This window comes from Heterodontus francisci, chromosome 25 (genome assembly GCF_036365525.1).
Source record: "Heterodontus francisci isolate sHetFra1 chromosome 25, sHetFra1.hap1, whole genome shotgun sequence".
Taxonomy (NCBI): Eukaryota; Metazoa; Chordata; class Chondrichthyes; order Heterodontiformes; family Heterodontidae; genus Heterodontus; species Heterodontus francisci.
In genome coordinates this window covers 67,577,232-67,600,532 of record NC_090395.1, presented here as the reverse complement: position 1 = coordinate 67,600,532, position 23,301 = coordinate 67,577,232, and the positions used below count along the sequence as shown (strand labels likewise).

General features: G+C 44.5%; 1 protein-coding gene across 1 annotated transcript in view; it reads right to left on the bottom strand.

The window, feature by feature from the left end:
- The window catches only part of eps8l3b (EPS8 signaling adaptor L3b), a 90,560-nt gene that overhangs the window by 59,657 nt on the left and 7,602 nt on the right, over nt 1-23,301 (bottom strand). Inside the window, exon 2 of the mRNA XM_068057437.1 lies at nt 71-152. Coding sequence (XP_067913538.1) covers nt 71-132 — 62 coding nt within the window. The 5' untranslated portion in view covers nt 133-152. The remainder of the gene's footprint in view (nt 1-70; nt 153-23,301) is intronic.

Here is a 23,301-nt window from a genome sequence, read left to right as displayed (position 1 = left end):
ATATTTTACTGTAATTGTTCTAAGTTGCGATTGTTAGCAGTGCTCATTAAATGTAAGTTCAGAGACTTACTTGGTGCGGGAGTGATTTTCATCATAATCTGGAATGTGTCGATTGCCATAATCTCCATACATTGTTGTCACTGATTAGGATCCTGCAAAGGAAATGGATAAACCTTAATATTTTCTGGTAGACAGGAGTTGTAAGAATAGTACAAGAGTCTGAGTATGAGAAGGGGGTTGGGTAAGGCAAGAGAAGATTGGGAAGGGAGAAGACAAGAGGGAGTTAAGGACAAAAGCAAATTCATCTGTACATCAGACAGAGACTAATTACTAGTGACAGTTAGAAAATATGGTATTGCACATAAATGTGAGCTTTGGGGGATGGGTGAAGACATCATTTAATTAATCTTATGTCACACTTCTTAAAGAACTGCTTCAGAAAGCCAGGACAACATAAAAATCAAGTCCCACTAAGTAATTTTTTTTTCTGACCAAAGGCACAACAACACACAAACAGGCCAGCAAGCAAATATACATCATTGGCCTACACATCATAGAATCATACTGAACAGAAGGAGACCATTCAGCCCAGCATGTTTGTGCCAGCTCTCTGAAAGAGCTATCCAATTGGCCCAATGCCCCTGCTCTCATCTCCATTTTTCAACATAAATAAAACCGTCAGTCTGTTGGAATTGCATATAATGGGGTGAAGGGAAAGGAATTACCGATTGGAAAGTTAATCTTAGGCAGATGATGGATTACAATAGAATCACAGGGATTACAGAAGATGGCCATTCCATCCATCAGGCCTATGTCAGTGCTAACGATGCAACTGAAACTTTCTAGTTCTTGCAAATTTTTCCTTTTAATTTAGTCAATTATTCCTAGTATCCAACTCTGTCCCTTTCTGCCCACCGCATCCAACAGCCCCCCTACCCAAGGTTCCGCTCCTTTCTCAAGCCCACTCCAAGCAAGACTGTTTATGTCATCCATTTGGGCAGCTCAAAGTTGCTGTATGTGTGAGGGCATTAGTCCCATCAATAGTGAGCTTTAAACTGGTGTTAAAGAGGTTCCCTTGCCACTGCTGTGCAGGGACTGGTGAGGTGACCTGTGGAGTTGTGTGAGCAGCAGCAAAATAAGTGAATAATCTGCTTTGGGGGTTAAATTGCTCCTGCTACTGGGATCACCAATAGATGGATTCTTATGTTCTGACATGAAATGGCCCCTTGACAAGAAAAAGTACTTTGGCTGATGGCCAGAATCAGGTTCTGACTGTCACACTCAGCACACAATGATGCATTAGTAACACGGTGAATGCAGGTTGTCCTACCAGTGTTATTTTGGCCTCTGGCGTTAGTTACCTTCAGAGGAGCAGGATGTGCTGGGTTTTTCTGGAAAGCAAGTCCTCCTTAGGGGTCAACATTGGCTCAGTGGGTAGCACTCTCACCTCTGAGTTAGACAGTTTGTGGGTTCAAATGCCACTCTAGAAACTTGAGCACAGGATCTAGACCAGGGTTGTCTAACTTTTTTTGGGCTGAGGGCCGCATTCTGATTTTTGCTCAGGCCAGTTGGGGGGGGATGTGGGGGGGATGGGGAGGGGCCAGTGAGCAAATTTCGGAAGATAAAGACATTAAAAATTTATAAGAACAACAACAAATGTGCATTTTTGTGAAGAAGCTTGAAATGAGAAGACTAACTTATTGACTTACTTTCTCATCACTATATTGAAAACTGATTTAGCGACATACCTGGCATTGTTTTTGCTTGCATAAGTAGTCAATCTCTGCCTGCACACTTGAAGTAGCGATACTGAGTATAATGGATAGATATCCATTTGTCAGGAGTGATCTTGATCTCTATCTCTGTATCTGTCACTCTCTCTACCCGTGATCCCCCTCTCTGTATTGTTCCCCCCCCTCCATGTCATCCTCCCTCTCTGTGTTCCCCCACTCTGTTCCTCCCATCTCTCTGCCCCCCTGTTCCCCTCCTCACTCTGTCCTCCCTCTCTCTCTGTTCCCCCTGTCTCTCTGTACCCCCCTCTCTCTCTCTGTTACCTTCTCTCACTCTGTTTTTGCCTCTCTCGCCGTTTTCTCCTCTCTCTCTGTTCCCCCCCTCTTTGTTTCCCCCTCTCTATTCCTCTCTCTCTGTTCCGCTCTCTCTCTTTGTTTCCCCCACCCCACCGACAGTTGTGTTGAGTGGGAGCGCACAGCAAAGCAGCTCTGTGGTTGGTCAGTTTGTTTAAAAACGTCGTGCTGAGTTTCACAGCTGACAGACGCTGAAGCAGGGATGCGCTTCCCAACATCGGATAGATTCGGGGTTTTTGGCAGGTTTTTAAAAAAAAGTCAGAAAACCTTGAGTCTGTCAAAGTTGGGAAGCACGTTCCCGCTTCAGCAGATGTCAGCTGTAAAACTGACAGCGTGATGTTTTTAGAAAGTCCGAGTCTGCAAGAAGAAGACAAAGGGAAATTTCCCATCTCCAGTCACGGAGCCCCAGCGAGGATGAGGATCGGCCCTGGGTACAGTTTACACTCACGGGCTGGATGGAAACCTTTGGCAGGCTGGATCCTGGCCCACTGGCTGTATGTTGGACAACCCTGATCTCGACTGACACTCCAATGCAGGACAAAGGGAGTGCTGCAATGTTGGTGGTGAAAGGCATCTTTTCTGGTGGTCTTAGTGCCTCAGTAGGCAGCAGCATCACATGATTTATCCTGCAGACCTTAGGCAGGCAGCTTTTTCCATTCAAAAGAAAAATACTGTTCAATTTTCTAACATTTACCTTGTATTCTAAGTGAAGGGGGAAATTTTATAATATGCTGTTAGGACTTGGAATACTCTACAAGGAACAGAGATGGAAGCAGAATCCAGAATAGCCTTTAAGAGAAAAGGAATAATAATTTGAAAAAAGAAAAAAATTAACCAGGAGTTTGGAAATTGCAGGGGAATGCATATAAATGGATAGTTTTTTAAGAGCTAGTGCAAGCACATTGGGACATGTTGTGATATAAAATTCTATGATTCTATAGCTGATTGAGATTTGAGACAAACAGGAACCTACCCCATATGTAGATTTACAAACACACACACTCAAACCACCACTTCTGTTTTCCAAGTGCAAGTTTAAATATATAATCACTTAAATCACTGCAGAAAACTGTGTAAGCTTTTATTGAGTTGCCTGCAACAATTAATATTTTGCATTTAGAATCCCATTGTATATCTTACAAGGCCCCATTGCAGAGCAGCTGTGTGTGTTCTATTGAGTGCTGCTAATGTACAGTGAATTGCTCGGGTCTAGAATTTGTACCGCATCATGATGTTAAAAAGGAAGGTTTACAAGAAATGTAATAGAGGTGTTCAAAATTATGAAGGGTTTTGATAGAGTAAATAAGGAAGAAAGGTTTCCACTGGCAGAAAGGTAGGTAACCAGAGGACACAGATTTAAGGTAATTGGCAAAAGAACCAGAGAGGAGAATTTTTGTGTTATTTTTATATGGCATGTTATGATCTGGAATGCACTGCCTGAAAGAGCGGTGGAAATAGATTCAATATTAACTTTTAAAAGGGAATTGGATATATATGTGAAGAGGAAATCAACAGGAATAAGCAGGGCAGTGGGACTAATTGGTTTTATAGCTCTTTCGAAGAGCTGGCACAGACACAACGGGCTGAATGGCTTCGTCTGTGTTGTATTAATTTACGAAGAGGTTTGTTTCTAACTACCCTTTCTCAACTCCCCAAAACCTGTCCGCCATCTACAAGGCACAAGTCAAGAGTGTGATGGAATACTCTCCACTTGCCTGGATGGATGCAGCTCCAACAACACTCAAGAAGCTCGACATCATCCAGGACAAAGCAGCTCGCTTGATCGGTACCCTATCCACCATGTTCAACATTCACTCCCTCCACCACCGGTGTACAGTGGCAGCAGTGTGTACCATCCAGAAGATGCACTGTAGCAACTCGCCAAGGCTCTTTTGACAGCACCTTCCATACCCACAACCTTTATCACCTAGAAGGACAAGGGCAGCAGATGCATGGGAACACCACCAACTCCAGGTTCCCCTCCAAGCCACACATCATCCTGACTTGGAAATATATTGCTGTTGGTTGGGTCAAAACCAACCTTTTGGTTGGTTTTTTTTTCAAAACCAAAACTTTTGTTGGTTCAACAAAAGTTGGTTGAACCTTCACTGTGGTTGGGTCAAAATCCTGGAGCTCCCTTCCTAACAGCCCTATCCACTTGGTTGAGGGGTCCATGACTGGGGGTATAGATTTGGGGTAAGAGGTAGGAGGTTTAGGGGAATTTTTTTCACCCAGAGGGAGGTGGGCATCTGGAACTCACTGCCTGAAAGAGTGGTAGAGGCAGTAACCATCATAACATTTGAAAAGTTGGATATGCACTTGAAGTCACGCAACCTACAGGCTGCAGACCAAGAGCTAGAAAGTGGGATTAAGCTGGATGACTATTTTTTGGCCGATGTGGACATGATGGGCCTAATGCCCTTCTTTCCATGCTCTAAATTTCTATGAATCTATGATTCTATGACTCACCCTTTCAGGAAGTCAATTCTAGATCACAATTCTTTCAAGCAATCATAACAATTCACTCCATGAAGAAAATTTCTCCTGGTCTCTCCTTTTAATCTTTTGTCATCATTTTTGTGACCTTTCTCTTGATCCCTCTATGTGAGAGAAATATTTTGCAGATGACATAATGTACCATGGAAAGTATACCATGATATCGTGGAACATTCTGGCATGAACCTTCTGCACTCTACTTTGTACATGGGCTAGCCCCCTGTACCAACATTAAAGCTAATAACTCTGAGGGGAGTGGTGTGTGATTTTCGGCTATGCCTGATGTGCTTCTGGTAATCAGCACCAATGTTGGCTCCCATAAATTAATCATCACTCCCCAATCAACTGCAGTGTTATCTCATATGCACAATATCTCCTGATGCAGCACTGCAAAGGGCATAAACAAACACTTGTTAGTGTCATGTGTTCACTGACCTAGTCATTGCATAATGGAAGGGCAATTACATTTATCAGCTTTGTTGCTAAGCCTGTAATCTATGAATCATGTTTGTTCTGACACCCAAGTCACAATTTTAACCCTGCCTGCATGGTGGGAACTGTCTATACGAGGGGTTAAAAGGTGGGATGGCACTATCAGCTGCTTTCCCTCATCCTGCCATTTTAACTCCCAGGTTTTAGGGAGCATCAGGCTGACATAAATACTCATAACACAAAGACTCATAAATATCTAAATACCAAGGAATCCAATAATTTGAACCCCAATGCCAATTTAACACTGAGACACGCTGTCCAGGAGATGCCGACAAAAATAGGATCAAGACCAGAAGAGGCCCAAGTAAATTCTTTGAACAAAAATCTTTTTAACGTATCCTTGTGGACCAGTAGGAACAGGAGTTCTCCTCCAGGCCCCACTAGGAAATCCTGACCCTCCTCTGCCTGAGCTCCCTCCTACCCCAACTGCAATTGTTTCCTTTCGGTGCTCAGCAACCATGTGATTTCTTGCTTCTGCTCATGGCCAGGGCCTCACACTTTGGGGGAGGGGGGCCAGTGAGTGACAGACCGCCACCCATGTTAGCCTCCCTGTACACCCCACTTACACCCCAGGTTACAACCAAGGAACCTGTGTCAGCAGCAAGCACTTCCAGGTCAGGGGTAACACAGACAGATAGATAACAGATAGAGTAAGGCCTCTACCCTGTTGCAACAATATACCTCTGCCTCAGCCCAACCTCAGAGAATCACTAAGCAGAGAAACATTTCTCCATTTCACACATTGGTCATTCAATGTTCTCTTTAAGTGACGTTGCGGTTGGTGCCAAATTAGGGACAGTATTGTACGGTAGCTCACTAGGATTGGGACTGCCTAAACTCATTTCGCATAAACAGAGTAAGTACTTGCATTTAGACAACAGGATGCCCCAACGCTCTTTACAGCCATTGAAGGAAATAAATGAGAAACTTTGTTGGCAAATTTCAAAAGAGTCTAACAAAAATAGAGTAATAATATTAGGAGACCTTAATTACCCTAATATAGACTGGAAAAAACATAGTACTGAAGGAGAGGAACATCCGTTATCTATACAGGAGAACTTTCTCAATCAATATGTCTCCAGTTCAACAAGGAAGGAAGCAGTGTTGGATCCAGTTCAGGGAAATGTTGTAGGGCAAATGGAGACTTCCTCAGTAGGAGATCAGCTAGTTAACAGTGAACACTACATAATTCGGTTTAGAGCAATTATGGAAAGAGATCAGAAAATATCAAAGGTAAAAATATTCAACTGGGAAAGAGCTAGTTTCAGCGATTTAAGAAGGGACCTAACACAAGAAGATTGGAAAAGTGGTTGGAGGGTAAAGCAGCAAAGGAGCAATGGAAGGCATTTATATAAGAGAGAGATCAGGTAAAAATTATGCATATTAATTTGAAGGAAAAAAGAACATCCATAGCTAATGCACCATGGCTCACAAAAGAAATAAAAGTTAAAATAAAACAAGAAAAGGAGACTTATGGCACATATCAGCACCAAGATTCAGTTAATAACTAGGAAGATAGGAAGGCAAAAATTTGAAGGGCAATGGGGGAAGAGCAGGGAAGAGACGAATTGGACAGCTCTACCAAAGAGCCAGCACAAGCTCAATGGGAGGAATGGTCTCTTTCTGTGCTATATGATTCTATGACAAACTTTATGATAAGTACTTCTGAAGTGCAGTCACTGCTGTATAGGAAACATGGCAGCCAACTTGTGCACATCAAGGTCCCCCAAACAGCAATGAAATAAATGACCAGCTCATCTGCCCGAATATCTTCTTACGTGGCCCAGTGTCATTTTTTTTAAATGCCCCTATAAAGCATCTTGAGACATTTTACTGCATTTAAAGGTGCCCTATAAATGCAAGTTGTTGCGTGAGATCTCCCTTCCTCCTTCATATAGTGCCAAAGGATCATTTACACCCACCTGAGGGGGCAAACATCTCATCCAAACTACAGCACTTCTGGCAGTGCAGCACTCCCTCAGTACTGTATTGGGAGTAATCAGCCTTGTTTATATTCTTAGGTCACTAGAGTGGGATTTCTGACTCAGAGATAACAGGGCTACCCACAGAGTCACAACTTACCTTTACAGCCAACATGCAGCAGCCTTGGCTGAATTTAAACCCAGGGCCTATAGGTAAAACAACAGGGTCCAAATTACCGCACCATTCAGTTCCTAATTATTCCATTTTCTTTAGAATGTTTAGACGTGAAACAGCAGAGTTGGAGAGCAAAGATCCACAGCCAGAAAAATCAGTTCATTCGCCATTCCTATGGAAACGCCTCACGCCTGAAATGAGTGGCAACTGGAATTCCATCTCTCAATGCAAACTTACTAACATCCCAATCGAACAGTGTCAGGCCTGCAGAGATTACATATCACCCTCTGTCACATGGCTCCTCCGCTTAACCGAACATGTCGGAGCTCAGGAGGAGAGATATTAGTGACAGTGCTCTGGGGGAGTGGGGTCAGGTGGCAGTGTGCGGATTGTAGGAATGAAGGAAATTACGGATACCAGGAGAGTTGAGAACCCATGAGGGTGTGAAAGCGGAGACGATCAACGATCAATGATTTCAAAACGAAATTGGATAGGCATTTGAGAGAAAGAAAACTTGTAGGGCGACAGGGATAGAGCGGGGGAATGGAACTGACTGGGTTCCTGCACAGAAAGTCGGCATGGACTCGATAGGCTGAATGTTCTCCTTCTGTAATGACTCTGTAACCCTACTTAAACACAAGGAGAAGAATTTAAAATTTAAAGTGTTGGGGGACTGGAAGTAAGAACAGGGGTGGGTGGTAGGTGGGATGTGGAGATCTGACAGTAGAGGTTTGCATGAGCTAAAGCGGAGAAAGGGTGGCTGGTCAGGAGATCTTTGGGATATTGGACTCTGGAGGTGACCAAGGTGCGTATGAGCATTTCAGTGACAGATGGCCTGAGCTAGGAACTGAGGCAGATAAGTAACAGAAGAGGTAGAGAGATAGAACCAGGTGCCAACAGTTTACATGCAGAAGCTGACATCATGTCTGACGTGTTGAGTTCCCAACGGTCACTATGTACTCCCAAAGCGCAAGGGGCAATCAGTCCTGTTATACACACAGTCAGTGCTGGGACACTCAGTCCTGTTATACACACAGTCAGTGCTGGGACACTCAGTCCTGTTATACACACAGTCAGTGCTGGGACACTCAGTCCTGTTATACACACACAGTCAGTGCTGGGACACTCAGTCCTGTTATACACACACAGTCAGTGCTGGGACACTCAGTCCTGTTATACACACAGTCAGTGCTGGGACACTCAGTCCTGTTATACACACACAGTCAGTGCTGGGACACTCAGTCTTGTTATACACACACAGTCAGTGCTGGGACACTCAGTCCTGTTATACACACAGTCAGTGCTGGGACACTCAGTCCTGTTATACACACACAGTCAGTGCTGGGACACTCAGTCCTGTTATACACACACAGTCAGTGCTGGGACACTCAGTCCTGTTATACACACAGTCAGTGCTGGGACACTCAGCCCTGTTATACACACACAGTCAGTGCTGGGACACTCAGTCCTGTTATACACACAGTCAGTGCTGGGACACTCAGTCCCGTTATACACACAGTCAGTCCTGGGACACTCAGTCCTGTTATACACACACAGTCAGTGCTGGGACACTCAGTCATATTAAACACACACAGTCAGTGCTGGGACCCTCAGTCCTATTAAACACACACAGTCAGTGCTGGGACACTCAGTCCTATTAAACACACACAGTCAGTGCTGGGACACTCAGTCCTGTTATACACACACAGTCAGTGCTGGGACACTCAGTCCTGTTATACACACACAGTCAGTGCTGGGACACTCAGTCCTGTTATACACACACAGTCAGTGCTGGGACACTCAGTCCTGTTAAACACACACAGTCAGTGCTGGGACACTCAGTCATGTTATACACACAGTCAGTGCTGGGACACTCAGTCCTGTTATACACACAGTCAGTGCTGGGACACTCAGTCCTATTAAACACACACAGTCAGTGCTGGGACACTCAGTCCTTTATACACATACAGTCGGGGCTGGGACACTCAGTCCTATTATACACACACAGTCAGTGCTGGGACACTCAAGAGTCATATCAGACTTGAAACGTCAACTCTGTTTCTTTCTCCACAGATGCTGTCAGACCTGCTGAGTATTTCCAGCACTTTTTTTTAATTTCTGGGACATTCAGTCCTGTTACACACACACACACACACACACACACACACAGTCAGTGCTGGGACATTCGATCCTGTTATACTGTCATGCATGCTCCCACCTGCCAAGAATGAGGCATATAATTTCGCCACATGGACAATATACGTAAAATTGTTGTTGGGAAGAAAAGAGGGCCTATCACAAGGAATTGCCAGGCCCCTCGCTGAAAATACCTTTTTTGCATACTAGCAGACAGTGTTGGAACAAAGGAACCAGTACCTGTTTCTCCAATACACAGAAGATGTGGTCAGACCAGTTTAGTCACATGACTAACTGGCTGTTGGAGTTTTTTTAATTTGAACATGCCACAGGGAATTTGAATTCAGAAAGCTGCTTGCTCCTGGACTGAAAAGACCTCTCTCTTGTCTGCTTTCATCTCACTCTCACCAGTTTCGGAAACCATTGAATACACATGAACCCCAAGAGAGAAAAGTCTCCTGCAGTGAACAAGGTTTAAGAAGAATACTGGGCCCCAAAGAAAAGCAAGAATTACCGACAAGCAAGAACTACCTACAAAAGGACTACAGTGAGCTCAAAACACAATAACAAGAAACTCTTCTGATATTGCCTCAAACTTCCCTATTTTTTCTTCTGTTCTTTTCTGTCTCTATTTGCGTATTGCGTATGCATGCTGTTGTGGGGCAAGGCGTGTATCCATATGTGTTAACTGAATTAGAGTTTAAGTTTTAATAAATTTCACTTTTCTTCTTTAAACCTAAGAAAGCCTGTTTGTGCGCATTTCTTTGCCTTATAATTGGAAAGCAGTGATCAAGGATTCACCAAGGGGGAGCTCAAAACACAGTGTGTATAAAAATTAAATCCTGTTACAATAAGAACAGGTGAAGGCTGGGAAAGACCCGAGACAACTTTCTCACCTGGACGTAACAATACACACACAGTCAGTGCTGGGGCACTCAGACCTTTTATACACACAGTCAGTGCTGGGACACTCAGTCCTGTTATACACACACAGTCAGTGCTGGGACACTCAATCCTGTTATACACACACAGTCAGTGCAAGGACACTCAGTCCTGTAATACACACAGTCAGTGCTGGGACACTCAGTCCTGTTATACACACACAGTCAGTGCAAGGACACTCAGTCCTGTAATACACACAGTCAGTGCTGGGACACTCAGTCCTGTTATACACACACAGTCAGTGCTGGGACACTCAGTCCTGTTATACACACACAGTCAGTGCAAGGACACTCAGCCCTGTTATACACACAGTCAGTGCTGGGACACTCAGTTCTGTTGTACACACACAGTCAGTGCTGGGACTCTCAGTTCTGTTATACACACACAGTCAGTGCTGGGACACTCAGTCCTGTTATACACACACAGTCAGTGCAAGGACACTCAGTTCTGTTATACACACACAGTCAGTGCAAGGACACTCAGTCCTGTTATACACGCACAGTCAGTGCTGGGACGCTCAGTTCTGTTATACACACACAGTCAGCGCTGGGACACTCAGTCCTGTTATACACACACAGTCAGTGCTGGGACACTCAGTCCTGTTATACACACACAGTCAGTGCAAGGACACTCAGTCCTGTAATACACACACTGTCAGTGCTGGGACACTCAGTCCTGTTATACACACACAGTCAGTGCTGGGACACTCAGTTCTGTTATACACACACAGTCAGTGCAAGGACACTCAGTCCTGTAATACACACACAGTCAGTGCTGGGACACTCAGTTCTGTTATACACACACAGTCAGTGCAAGGACACTCAGTCCTGTTATACACACACAGTCAGTGCAAGGACACTCAGTTCTGTTATGCACACAGTCAGTGCTGTGACACTCAGTCCTGTTATACACACACAGTCAGTGCTGGGACACTCAGTTCTGTTATACACACACAGTCAGTGCTGGGACACTCAGTCCTGTTATACACACACAGTCAGTGCAAGGACACTCAGTCCTGTAATACACACACAGTCAGTGCTGGGACACTCAGTTCTGTTATACACACACAGTCAGTGCAAGGACACTCAGTGCTGTTATACACACACAGTCAGTGCAAGGACACTCAGTCCTGTAATACACACACAGTCAGTGCTGGGACACTCAGTCCTGTTATACACACACAGTCAGTGCAAGGACACTCAGTTCTGTTATACACACACAGTCAGTGCTGGGACACTCAGTCCTATTAAACACACACAGTCAGTGCTGGGACACTCAGTCCTATTAAACACACACAGTCAGTGCTGGGACACTCAGTCCTATTAAACACACACAGTCAGTGCTGGGACACTCAGTCCTATTAAACACACACAGTCAGTGCTGGGACACTCAGTCCTTTATACACATACAGTCAGTGCTGGGACACTCAAGAGTCATATCAGACTTGAAACGACAACTCTGTTTCTTTCTCCACAGATGCTGTCAGACCTGCTGAGTATTTCCAGCACTTTTTTTTAATTTCTGGGACATTCAGTCCTGTTACACACACACACACACACACACACACACACACACAGTCAGTGCTGGGACATTCGATCCTGTTATACTGTCATGCATGCTCCCACCTGCCAAGAATGAGGCATATAATTTCGCCACATGGACAATATACGTAAAATTGTTGTTGGGAAGAAAAGAGGGCCTATCACAAGGAATTGCCAAGCCCCTCGCTGAAAATACATTTTTTGCATACTAGCAGACAGTGTTGGAACAAAGGAACCAGTACCTGTTTCTCCAATACACAGAAGATGTGGTCAGACCAGTTTAGTCACATGACTAACTGGCTGTTGGAGTTTTTTTAATTTGAACATGCCACAGGGAATTTGAATTCAGAAAGCTGCTTGCTCCTGGACTGAAAAGACCTCTCTCTTGTCTGCTTTCATCTCACTCTCACCAGTTTCGGAAACCATTGAATACACATGAACCCCAAGAGAGAAAAGTCTCCTGCAGTGAACAAGGTTTAAGAAGAATACTGGGCCCCAAAGAAAAGCAAGAATTACCGACAAGCAAGAACTACCTACAAAAGGACTACAGTGAGCTCAAAACACAATAACAAGAAACTCTTCTGATATTGCCTCAAACTTCTCTATTTTTTCTTCTGCTCTTTTCTGTCTCTATTTGCGTATTGCGTATGCATGCTGTTGTGGGGCAAGGCATGTATCCATATGTGTTAACTGAATTAGAGTTTAAGTTTTAATAAATTTCACTTTTCTTCTTTAAACCTAAGAAAGCCTGTTTGTGCGAATTTCTTTGCCTTATAATTGGAAAGCAGTGATCAAGGATTCACCAAGGGGGAGCTCAAAATACAGTGTGTATAAAAATTAAATCCTGTTACAATAAGAACAGGTGAAGGCTGGGAAAGACCCGAGACAACTTTCTCACCTGGACGTAACAATACACACACAGTCAGTGCTGGGGCACTCAGACCTTTTATACACACAGTCAGTGCTGGGGCACTCAGTCCTGTTATACACACACAGTCAGTGCTGGGACACTCAATCCTGTTATACACACACAGTCAGTGCTGGGACACTCAGTCCTGTTATACACACACAGTCAGTGCAAGGACACTCAGCCCTGTTATACACACAGTCAGTGCAAGGACACTCAGTTCTGTTTTCCACACACAGTCAGTGCTGGGACACTCAGTCCTGTTATACACACACAGTCAGTGCTGGGACACTCAGTCCTGTTATACACACACAGTCAGTGCAAGGACACTCAGTCCTGTAATACACACACAGTCAGTGCTGGGACACTCAGTCCTGTTATACACACACAGTCAGTGCAAGGACACTCAGTTCTGTTATACACACACAGTCAGTGCAAGGACACTCAGTCCTGTTATACACACACAGTCAGTGCAAGGACACTCAGTTCTGTTATGCACACAGTCAGTGCTGTGACACTCAGTCCTGTTATACACACACAGTCAGTGCTGGGACACTCAGTCCTGTTATACACACACAGTCAGTGCAAGGACACTCAGTTCTGTTATACACACACAGTCAGTGCAAGGACACTCAGTCCTGTATACACACACAGTCAGTGCTGGGTCACTCAGTTCTGTTATACACACACAGTCAGTGCTGGGACACTCAGTTCTGTTATCCACACACAGTCAGTGCTGGGACACTGAGTCCTGTTATACACACACAGTCAGTGCAAGGACACTCAGTTCTGTTATACACACACAGTCAGTGCTGGGACACTCAGTCCTGTTATACACACACAGTCAGTGCAAGGACACTCAGTTCTGTTATACACACACAGTCAGTGCTGGGACACTCAGTCCTGTTATACACACACAGTCAGTGCAAGGACACTCAGTTCTGTTATACACACACAGTCAGTCCTGGGACACTCAGTCCTGTTATACACACACAGTCAGTGCTGGGACACTCAGTCCTGTTATACACACACAGTCAGTGCTGTGACACTCAGTCCTGTTATACACACACAGTCAGTGCTGGGACACTCACTCCTGTTATACACACACAGTCAATGCTGGGACACTCACTCCTGTTATACACACACAGTCAATGCTGGGACACTCAGTCCTGTTATACACTCACAGTCAGTGCTGGGACACTCAGTCCTGTTATACACACACAGTCAGTGCTGGGACACTCAGTCCTGTTATACACTCACAGTCAGTGCTGGGACACTCACTCCTGTTATATACACACAGTCAGTGCAGGGACACTCACTCCTGTTATACACACACAGTCAATGCTGGGACACTCAGTCCTGTTATACACACACAGTCAGTGCTGGGACACTCAGTCCTGTTATACACACACAGTCAGTTTTGGGACACTCAGTTCTGTTATATACACAGTCAGTGCTGGGACACTCAGTCCTGTTATACACACACAGTCAGTGCAAGGACACTCAGTTCTGTTATACACACACAGTCAGTGCTGGGACACTCAGTCCTGTTATACACACAAAGTCAGTGCTGGGGCACTCAGTCCTGTTATACACACACAGTCAGTGCTAGGCACTCAGTCCTGTTATACACACACAGTCAGTGCTGGGACACTCAGTCCTGTTATACACACACAGTCAATGCTGGGACACTCAGTCCTGTTATACACACACAGTCAGTGCTGTGACACTCAGTCCTGTTATACACACACAGTCAGTGCTGGGACACTCAATCCTGTTATACACACACAGTCAGTGCTGGGACACTCAGTCCTGTTATACACACACAGTCAGTGCTGGGACACTCAGTTCTGTTATACACACACAGTCAGTGCTGTGACACTCAGTCCTGTTATACACACACAGTCAGTACTGGGACACTCAATCCTGTTATACACTCACAGTCAGTGCTGGGACACTCAGTCCTGTTATACACTCACAGTCAGTGCTGGCACACTCAGTCCTGTTATACACACACAGTCAGTTTTGGGACACTCTGTTCTGTTATATACACAGTCAGTCCTGGGACACTCAGTCCTGTTATACACCCGGTCAGTGCTGGCACACTCAGTCCTGTTCGTTATATCTTTCTAATTCATCATTATAGTTCCATTTACATCAGTCCAAAAATTTAATTTTCTTGGTCAACTTTTTCCAATCACTACTATTACAGAATAGCTGAACAAGGGTCTTTTTGACATAGTATCTCCTGAGGAATGAATACTGAAAATTGAAGAAGTAATTGATGAGCAAAATAATATTTGTGATGGGTTACATGGATACACACATATAGGATAAAGCAAGCTTCCATCAGGTTCATGAAATAATTGTCAGCATTTTATAGTTCATTGCTAGTCCATTTATGTTAGAAGAACAAAGATGGCAGATGTATGGAAACACCACCACCTGCAAGTCCCCCTCCAAGTCACACCCCATCCTAACTTGGAACTATATTGCCATTGCTTCACTGTTGCTGGGTCAAATTCCTGGAGCTCCCTCCTTGTTCGCATTGTGGGTGTTCCTACATCATACGGACTGCAGTGGTTCAAGAAGGTGGCTCACCACCACTTTCTCAAGGGCAATTAGGGATGGGCAATAAATGCTGGCCTGGCCAGCGACGCTCACATCCCATGAGCAAATAGAAATAAAATCTTTGAACATAGGGGGAGGTGCAGTTATAGTTCTGTCCACTCGAAGACAGGGGCTGAAATTATTCATCGGGATCTGGGACGGTAAACCGTGAAAGGACCCTCCCCTCCCAAACCCCAAAGGGTAGGTTAAAAAAACCTAACAGGTGCCGAAACCAAAAAGAGAAGTGTATGGTTGCAGCACTGACGACTGTAATTACTCTTCATTTCTGTCAAGTTGTTACATTGCTCCTTGGAAAGTCCCCACACAGCCCACTCAGTTCTTGTGTGCAGCACCTGTGTGACACATGATCAGTTTTATATGCACATTCACAGGGCAGTATTGAACCACAGCACAGACAGAATGCTTTTTCGCGCAATGCAAAGTGCAATGTTGCGTAGATAGATTATTATCCAGGCCACTTTTTGTGATGGGAAAAGTTAACACCATAAATAAGAACACCCCCCAAACAAAAAAAAAATCAATCTAGCCATTTATTGGACTCATCGAGAGCACTAACCATTGGTTTCTCACACCATTCCCATACCTGAAAGCCCTGCCCCGCTCTCAGGTGAAGCTGTATGTTGTTTTCCGAAGCCTGCTATAACAGACGCTGCATCCTATCATCCAGGATAAGGTAGAGATTGTTGGATAAATCAGTAAACTGCTGCTTTTACTTCAGGTGATCTTTTTACAGCTCATACTTTCTCCACGCACTTTTATCTTGAGTTCTTGGCAGACAGATGTTTTTTATTTATAAGAAGACCAATTTTCTCATGAACCCCTTATAAGTGCCTTGCTGATTGGCAAAAGAACCAGATGTGACATGAGGATAAGCTTATTTTATGCAATGGTTGTTTAGGACTTGGAGTACACTACCTGATAGCATGGTAGAAACAGATTCAAAAGAGAATTGGATAAAGATTCATGAGAATAGTTCCAGGGATGAGGAACTTCAGTTATGAAGATAGATTGGAGAAGCTGTTTTCCATGAAGAGAAGGCTGAGAGGAAATTTGATAGAGATATTCAAAATCAGGGGGGGTCTGGACAGAGTAGATGGGAAGAAACCGATCGAGAAAGAAAGGGCACTGATTTAAAGTAATGGGTAAGAGAAGCAAAAACGACATGAAGATAAACATTTTCACGCAGGGAGTGGTTAAGATCTGAAATGCACTGACTCAGAGTGCGGTGGAGGCAGGTTGAATTGAAGAATTCAGAAGGGAATTAGACAGTTATAAGAAAAGAAAGAATGTGCAGGGTTATGGGGAGAAGGCAAGGGAGTGGCACTCGGTGAAATGCACATTTGGAGAGCCGGTGCAGAAACAATGGGCTGAATGGTCTCCTTCTGCACTGTAACAATTCTGTTATTCTGTGATTCTGTAAATATTTGAAGGAAAAAATAAATGAAGGAATATGGGGAAAGAGTGGGACTAACTGTGGGACTCTTCAAAAGAGCCAGCACAGACTCAATCAGCCAAATCCTTCCGTATTGTACTATTCTACGATTCTATAAATGGGATAGCATGCATGTAACTAACAGTTAAGTCTAAAATCAGGTGAGATGCTTACCACATTCTCCTGCCTACTCTGAAAGGTGGTAAATATCACATTATCAGATCTTTATGTTCTGGCTAAAACTACTAGTCAGATTTATTTACATGGCAAATAATTACAGAGAGGGTACTGGTTGGGTCAAAGGCTTAGAAACCAATAAAACGAGAATCAGTCCACAAGGGGATAAATATCTTCTTGGGGTTTATTTCATTTTCAGTCCAATAAGATCCAAGACATGTAGATGAAACCAACTTTCATAGATTACCCAAGGTCATGGCTTATGTGAGCAATGTAATACCTGGGTCTACCTGAGTGTTCAATTTCACAAGTAAGCTGAACTAAAATTGAACTTCTGGGACAGTCCCTGTACTGTATGGAGACTTTTATTGAAGAATCAACTATCCTCCTTTCACTCCAAGCCTACCCTCTGCTCAGTCAGCATTATAAATAATGGCCCTGAAATTTTTTGGGATTTCTTTCATTTTCACAATGGGTCCCCACCATTTCCCTAGGGTGAGTGAGAGAAATCCTGGCATGAATTGCAGGGCCAACAGATTATTTACTCCTCCCCACCAATCATACGTTAGCATTTCAGCAAGAGACTAACTAGCCACTGAGGAAACTTTAATCTAGGTCCAGCCCTACTACCTTCTAAGATATCTGCACGCCTCCAATTCTGACCTCTTGTGCACCCCCAATTTTAATCACTCCATTACTAGCAATGGTGCCCACAGCTGCCCGGGCCCTAAGCTCTGGAATTCCCTCCCTAAATCTCTCTGCCTCTCTCTTCTCTAAGCTGCTCCTTAAAACCAGACTCTTTGACCAAGCTTTTGGTCACCTGTTCTAATAACTCCTTATATGGCTCGGTGTCAAATTTTGTTTGGTAATGCTCCCACAAAGCGCTTTAGGATGTTTTGCTACATGAAAGTCACTATATAAATACAAGTTTTTGTTGTTGGGAAAGTTGTACCAACTAAGAAGGCAAGCCAAGTCTCATTGGAAGTGTGTATGGATCTGCTCAATTTCATGTTTTGGCCTACACAGAGGCAAAAGAGGCTTGGATCTTCTTGTTCAGCCATCAACACCAGAGGAAGAGCAAAGATTGGCAGATAATGGTGCAGTGGGGGGGGGGGGGGTCCATGAGGTGGGGGAGGGGCAGGGAATGGGAAGAGAGCAGGACTTCCACCTGCTGTCAGCTTCTGTTCATGACCTCAGCCACAGGAGTTAGGATCATTTAACTAATTCTAGTGGGCATAAGCACTCGATCATATGAATTAGAAGCAGGAGTAGGTCACTCGACCCCTCGAGCATGCTCCGCCATTCAATAAGTTCATGGCTGAACTGATTACTCAACATTTCCACCTACCCCCGATAACCTTTCACTCCCTTGCTTATCAAGAATCTATCTACCTCTGCCTTAAAAATATTCAAAGACTCTGCTTCCACTGCCTTTTGAGGAAAAGAATTCCAAAGTCTCACAACTCTCTGAGAGAAATTTTTTTTCCTCATCTCTGTCTTAAATGGGCGACCCCTTATTTTTAAACAGTGACCCCTAGTTCAAGATTCTCCCACAGAGGGAAACATCCTTTCCACTTCCACCCTGTCAAGACCCCTCAGGATCTTATATGTTTCAATCAAGTCGTCTCTTACTCTTCGAAACTCCAGCGGATACATGTCTAGCCTGTCCAACCTTTCCTCGTAAGACAGCCCACCCATTCCAGGTATCAGTCGAGTAAACCTTCTCTGTACTGCCTCCAACGCATTTACATCCTTCCTTAAATAAGGAGACCAGTACTGTACACAGTACTCCAGATGTGGTCGCACCGATGCCCTGTATAGCTGAAGCATAACCTCCCTACTTTTGTATTCACTCTGACTGTGTTATACCCTGGATCCACATAAATCAGGCAGAGTACCCAGGTCTGGGACTTCTTTAAACATTTCGAAAAGATTTCGAAATCCAATTTTTCAATCCAATGTAATATCATTAAAAAAAACCTTATTTCACACAGGTAGTGTGTTGCATTCATCACAGCTATTCTGAAGAAACATTATTTCCGCTATTCACTGAAGTGAGCTCTCTATTTTTAGCCACAAGCTCTTTATACAGTGTTGAATTTTGAACTTTAACCAGCATCCTGCCCAGTTTCTATTTTTCTGCATGGTTAATGATTAATTTTATTTGTAAAGTTAATGTTCAGCTTCTCAGGCTGAATATCAATCCAGTTCTAAAACAGCTCCAGCTGCGGCCCTTTATGTTTACATTAAAGTATCTGAAACTTGGAGGATGTCTTGTATTGAAATAATTCTCACTCCTGAGTAAGGTATTGAGTAAAACACTGATAGAAAATGTTACCCAGTACACAGGAGCAGCAAAGACTGCTACAAATAAATCTCCAGCAAGGCACCAACTGAAATACCACAATCCCCCACTCAAGAGTCCTGTATACAGGTCACAATAAACTTGTAGCACACCAAATACAGGGCTGGATGTCTGGATGAAATGCAGGACCCGACCATGCACCGTGTCGGGAATAGTTACCCGACAACGATTTTTGCAGGATTGACCAATTAATGGCCAATTAAGGATGGCGAGCAGTCTCCCGAGGCTGGAGGACCAATAGGAGGCCTTCCAGCAATAGCACATCGGCAGCCCCGTCAGAGATGAGAGCTGCCAATGTAGGAGAGAGAACAAGAGTTAGCCTCGAGATGGAGGCGCCTTCTGAAGACTAGGTAACAAAATTTAAATTAAAAAAGGCCACAGCTGCGTGGCCATGATCATGGAGGGGCAACCCCTCCATTGGACAGCCAGCAGTTGCAGATGTATCTCAATGGCCATGATGGGTGCAGAGAGGGGGGGTCGCTAAGTGGGAGGATGTGTGAACTCCCCCTCCTGCCGGGAGGCAGCCTCTTTTAACTGACCATGTTTCAGTCGCAGGGTGCAGCCAGCTTGCCAACTGGAAAATTCCAGTCGGAGCCGGAAAAGGGCCTAACGTCCCTCAAGCAGCCTAAATGGCTACCCTCCGCTTGTGGGCGGCTAGCCGTCTCGCCCCCGACTCGGCCTTTTTCCAAAATGGCTTCAGGTTGAAACCATGCTGGCAAACCGGCTGGCCAGTGGCGGGAAATTCTGGGCCTGCCCGCCTGCAGTCATGCCCCCATCGTTCCTCAAAAATCCAGCCCCCAAAGTCTGATATATATTGATCTAAATAAACTCCCAATGTCTGATATATACTGATCTAAATCAACTCCCAATGTCTGATATATACTGATCTAAATCAACTCCCAATGTCGGATATGTACTGATCTGAATAAACTTTCAGTGTTGGGTATATACTGATCTGAATAAACTCCCAATATTGGATATGTACTGATCTGAATAAACGTTCAGTGCTGGGTATATACTGATCTGAATAAACTCCCAATGTCTGGTCTGTACCAATCTGAATAAACTCCCAATGGCGGGTATATACTGATCTGAATAACATGGTCTGAGGAGAAATTTTCTCTTTGCCCAGGACACAACAGCCATCGTGTGACCATTCAATGGGAGGCCAGAGTTGTAACAGCTCTTGTTACTGTATGTTTTTTTCAGGTAGAAACAGAACAATGCCTTTCATAAAATCATTAGGTTTCTATTGCACTGATAACACAGTGCACACCCAGTGCTTGGTATTCATTGGGATAAGAAAACTCACACCTTTCATTTCTTCCACCGTCACCATATCACAGGCTCTGCCCCAGACATACAGCTTCCCCCACTCCTCCCCTGCTTACCGAAATGAGCTGTGCTCATAATCTCCAGCATTTCCCATCCTGCACCATTGACATGGCATGGGGACGTCCCCTGACTGGGCCTTGTATTGACAGGGAGTGGGGAGAAGTGACGTGAGGGAAAGGCGCTATAAATGCAAGTTCTGTCCTTCTTTCTTTTTGTTTCATCATTGCACATGCTGAGTAAATAAATTGAAATCTTCACCTACCATTACACATGTACATTACACTGTAATAACGAGACAGTGCTAGCGACTGCATGAGATCATCCTTTAAGCCATTGCTCTCCCAGCCAGCCTCCAACCTTGCACCCTCCGTAAACTTAAGCACATCTCAAAACTCTGCTGCTGAAAGCCATCTTGCATCAAGTCACATTCGCCAATCACCCCTGTGCTCGCTGACCTACATTGGCTCCTGCTCCAGCAACACCTCGATATTAAAATTCCCACCCATATTTTCAGTTCCTTCCAGGGCCTCACCCCTTCTCTATCCTGGTAACCTTGTCCATCCCTACAACCTTCTAAGATCTCTGCTCTCCTCCAATTATGGCCTCTTGTGCGTCCCTCATTTTCATCGCTCCCCCACCAGCAGCCGTGCCTTCAGCTGTCTGGACACTAAGCTCTGGAATTCCCTCCTTAAACCTCTTCATTTCTCTCCCTCTCTCTCCTTCCTTATGACGCTCCTTAAAACCTACCTCTTTTACCAAGCTTTTGGTCACTTGTCCTAAGCTTTCCCTCTGTGGCTCGATGTTAAATTTTGTTTGATTATCGCTCCTATGAATAATCGCCTTGGGGCCTTTTACTATGCTGAAGGTGCTATATAAATGCAAGTTGTTGTTGTCGTCTCTGAGGCCTGGGTTCCAATACAACTCCAAATTTGATCCAACTTCAGATGCCTCTCCTGACTGCAATGGGCATGCCAGTGCAGTTTGCGAGCCGAGCCCAATTCCGAAGGAGAACAAGGTCATGTCACAAAATTGGCCAGAAGTTGGCAATCAGACTTAATCTACAAGGAGGTCTGGAAGAAATAGAAATTACATACCTCTGCAGTAAAGAGGGTCTTTCTGAAACTTGGGTGAAGGCAACTATTGAAAAAGTCCACGACAATTCATTTAAGTCAATACAGTTGAGGTGAGAGTGACTGCCCTTGACATCAAGGCAGCATTTGACCGAGTATGGCATCAAGGAGCCCGAGCAAAACTGAGGTCAATGGGAATCGGGGGGAAACCCTTCGCTGGTTGGAGTCATACTTAGTGCAAAGGAAGATGGTTGTGGTTGTTGGAGGTCCGTCATCTGAGCTCCAGGACATCACTGAAGGAGTTCCTCAGGGTAGTGTCCTAAGCCCAACCATCTTCAGCTGCTTCATCAATGACCTTCCTTCAATCATAAGGTCAGAAGTGGGGATGTTCGCTGATGATTGCATAATGTTCAGCACCATTTGTGACTCCTCAGATACTGAAGCAGTCCATGTAGAAAAGCAGCAAGACCTGGACAATATCCAGGCTTGGGCTGATAAGTGGCAAGCAACAATCGCACAATACAAGTGCCAGGCAATGACCCTCTGCCACAAGAGAGAATCTAACCATCTCCCCTTGACATTCAATGGCATTACCATCATTGAACCCCCACTATCAACATCCTAGGGGCTACCATTGACCAGAAACTGAAATGGAGTAGCTATATAAATACCTTGGCTACAAGAGCAAGTCAGAGGCTAGGAATCCTGCAGCAAGTAACTCACCTCCTCACTCCCCAAAGCCTGTCCACCATCTACAAGGCACAAGTCAGGCGTGTGATGCAATACTCTCCAATTGCCTGAATGGATGCAGCTCCAACAACACTCAAGAAGCTCGACACCATCCAGGACAAAGCAGCCCGCTTGATTGGCAACCCATCCACAAACATTCACTCCCTCCACCACCGATGCACAGTGGCAGCAATGTGTACCATCAACAAGATGCACTGCAGCAACACACCAAGTCTTCCTAGACAGCATCTTCCAAACCCGCGACCTCTACCAACTAGAAGGACAATGGCAGCAAATGCATGGGAACACCACAACCGCAAGTTCCCCTCCAAGTCACACACCATCCTGACTTGGATCTAGATTGGTGTTCCTTCACTGTCGCTGGGTCAAAATCCTGGAACTCCCTTCCTAACAGTTCTGTTGTACCTACACCCCAAGGACTGCAGCGGTTCAAGAAGGCAGCTCACCACCACCTTCTCAAGAGCAATTAGGGATGGGCAAAAATGCTGGCCTAGCCAGTGACACCCACATCCCTTGAATGAATGAAAAAAAGGAGCTATCAGCAGATTCCTCGACATTGATTCACCACTTGAATAGTTTCAGCTCCTACCTTCAATAAAAATGAATGAATAAAACCGCAGTAAATGTTATTTCTTTTTATTTCATTCTCATGATGTGGGTGTTGCCAGCAAATCCAACATTTACTGCTGATCCCGAGTCACCGTTTAGACAGTGTAGTGAGCCAATCTAAATGCTTTTATTTAGAAAATGTCACTGTTTTTAAGAGTGGATACAGCTCAGGTATATTAAACTTGAGACAGGCTTTTTGTTACTTCTCCCGAATCTCCTTTCGAAAATTGTTGGTGG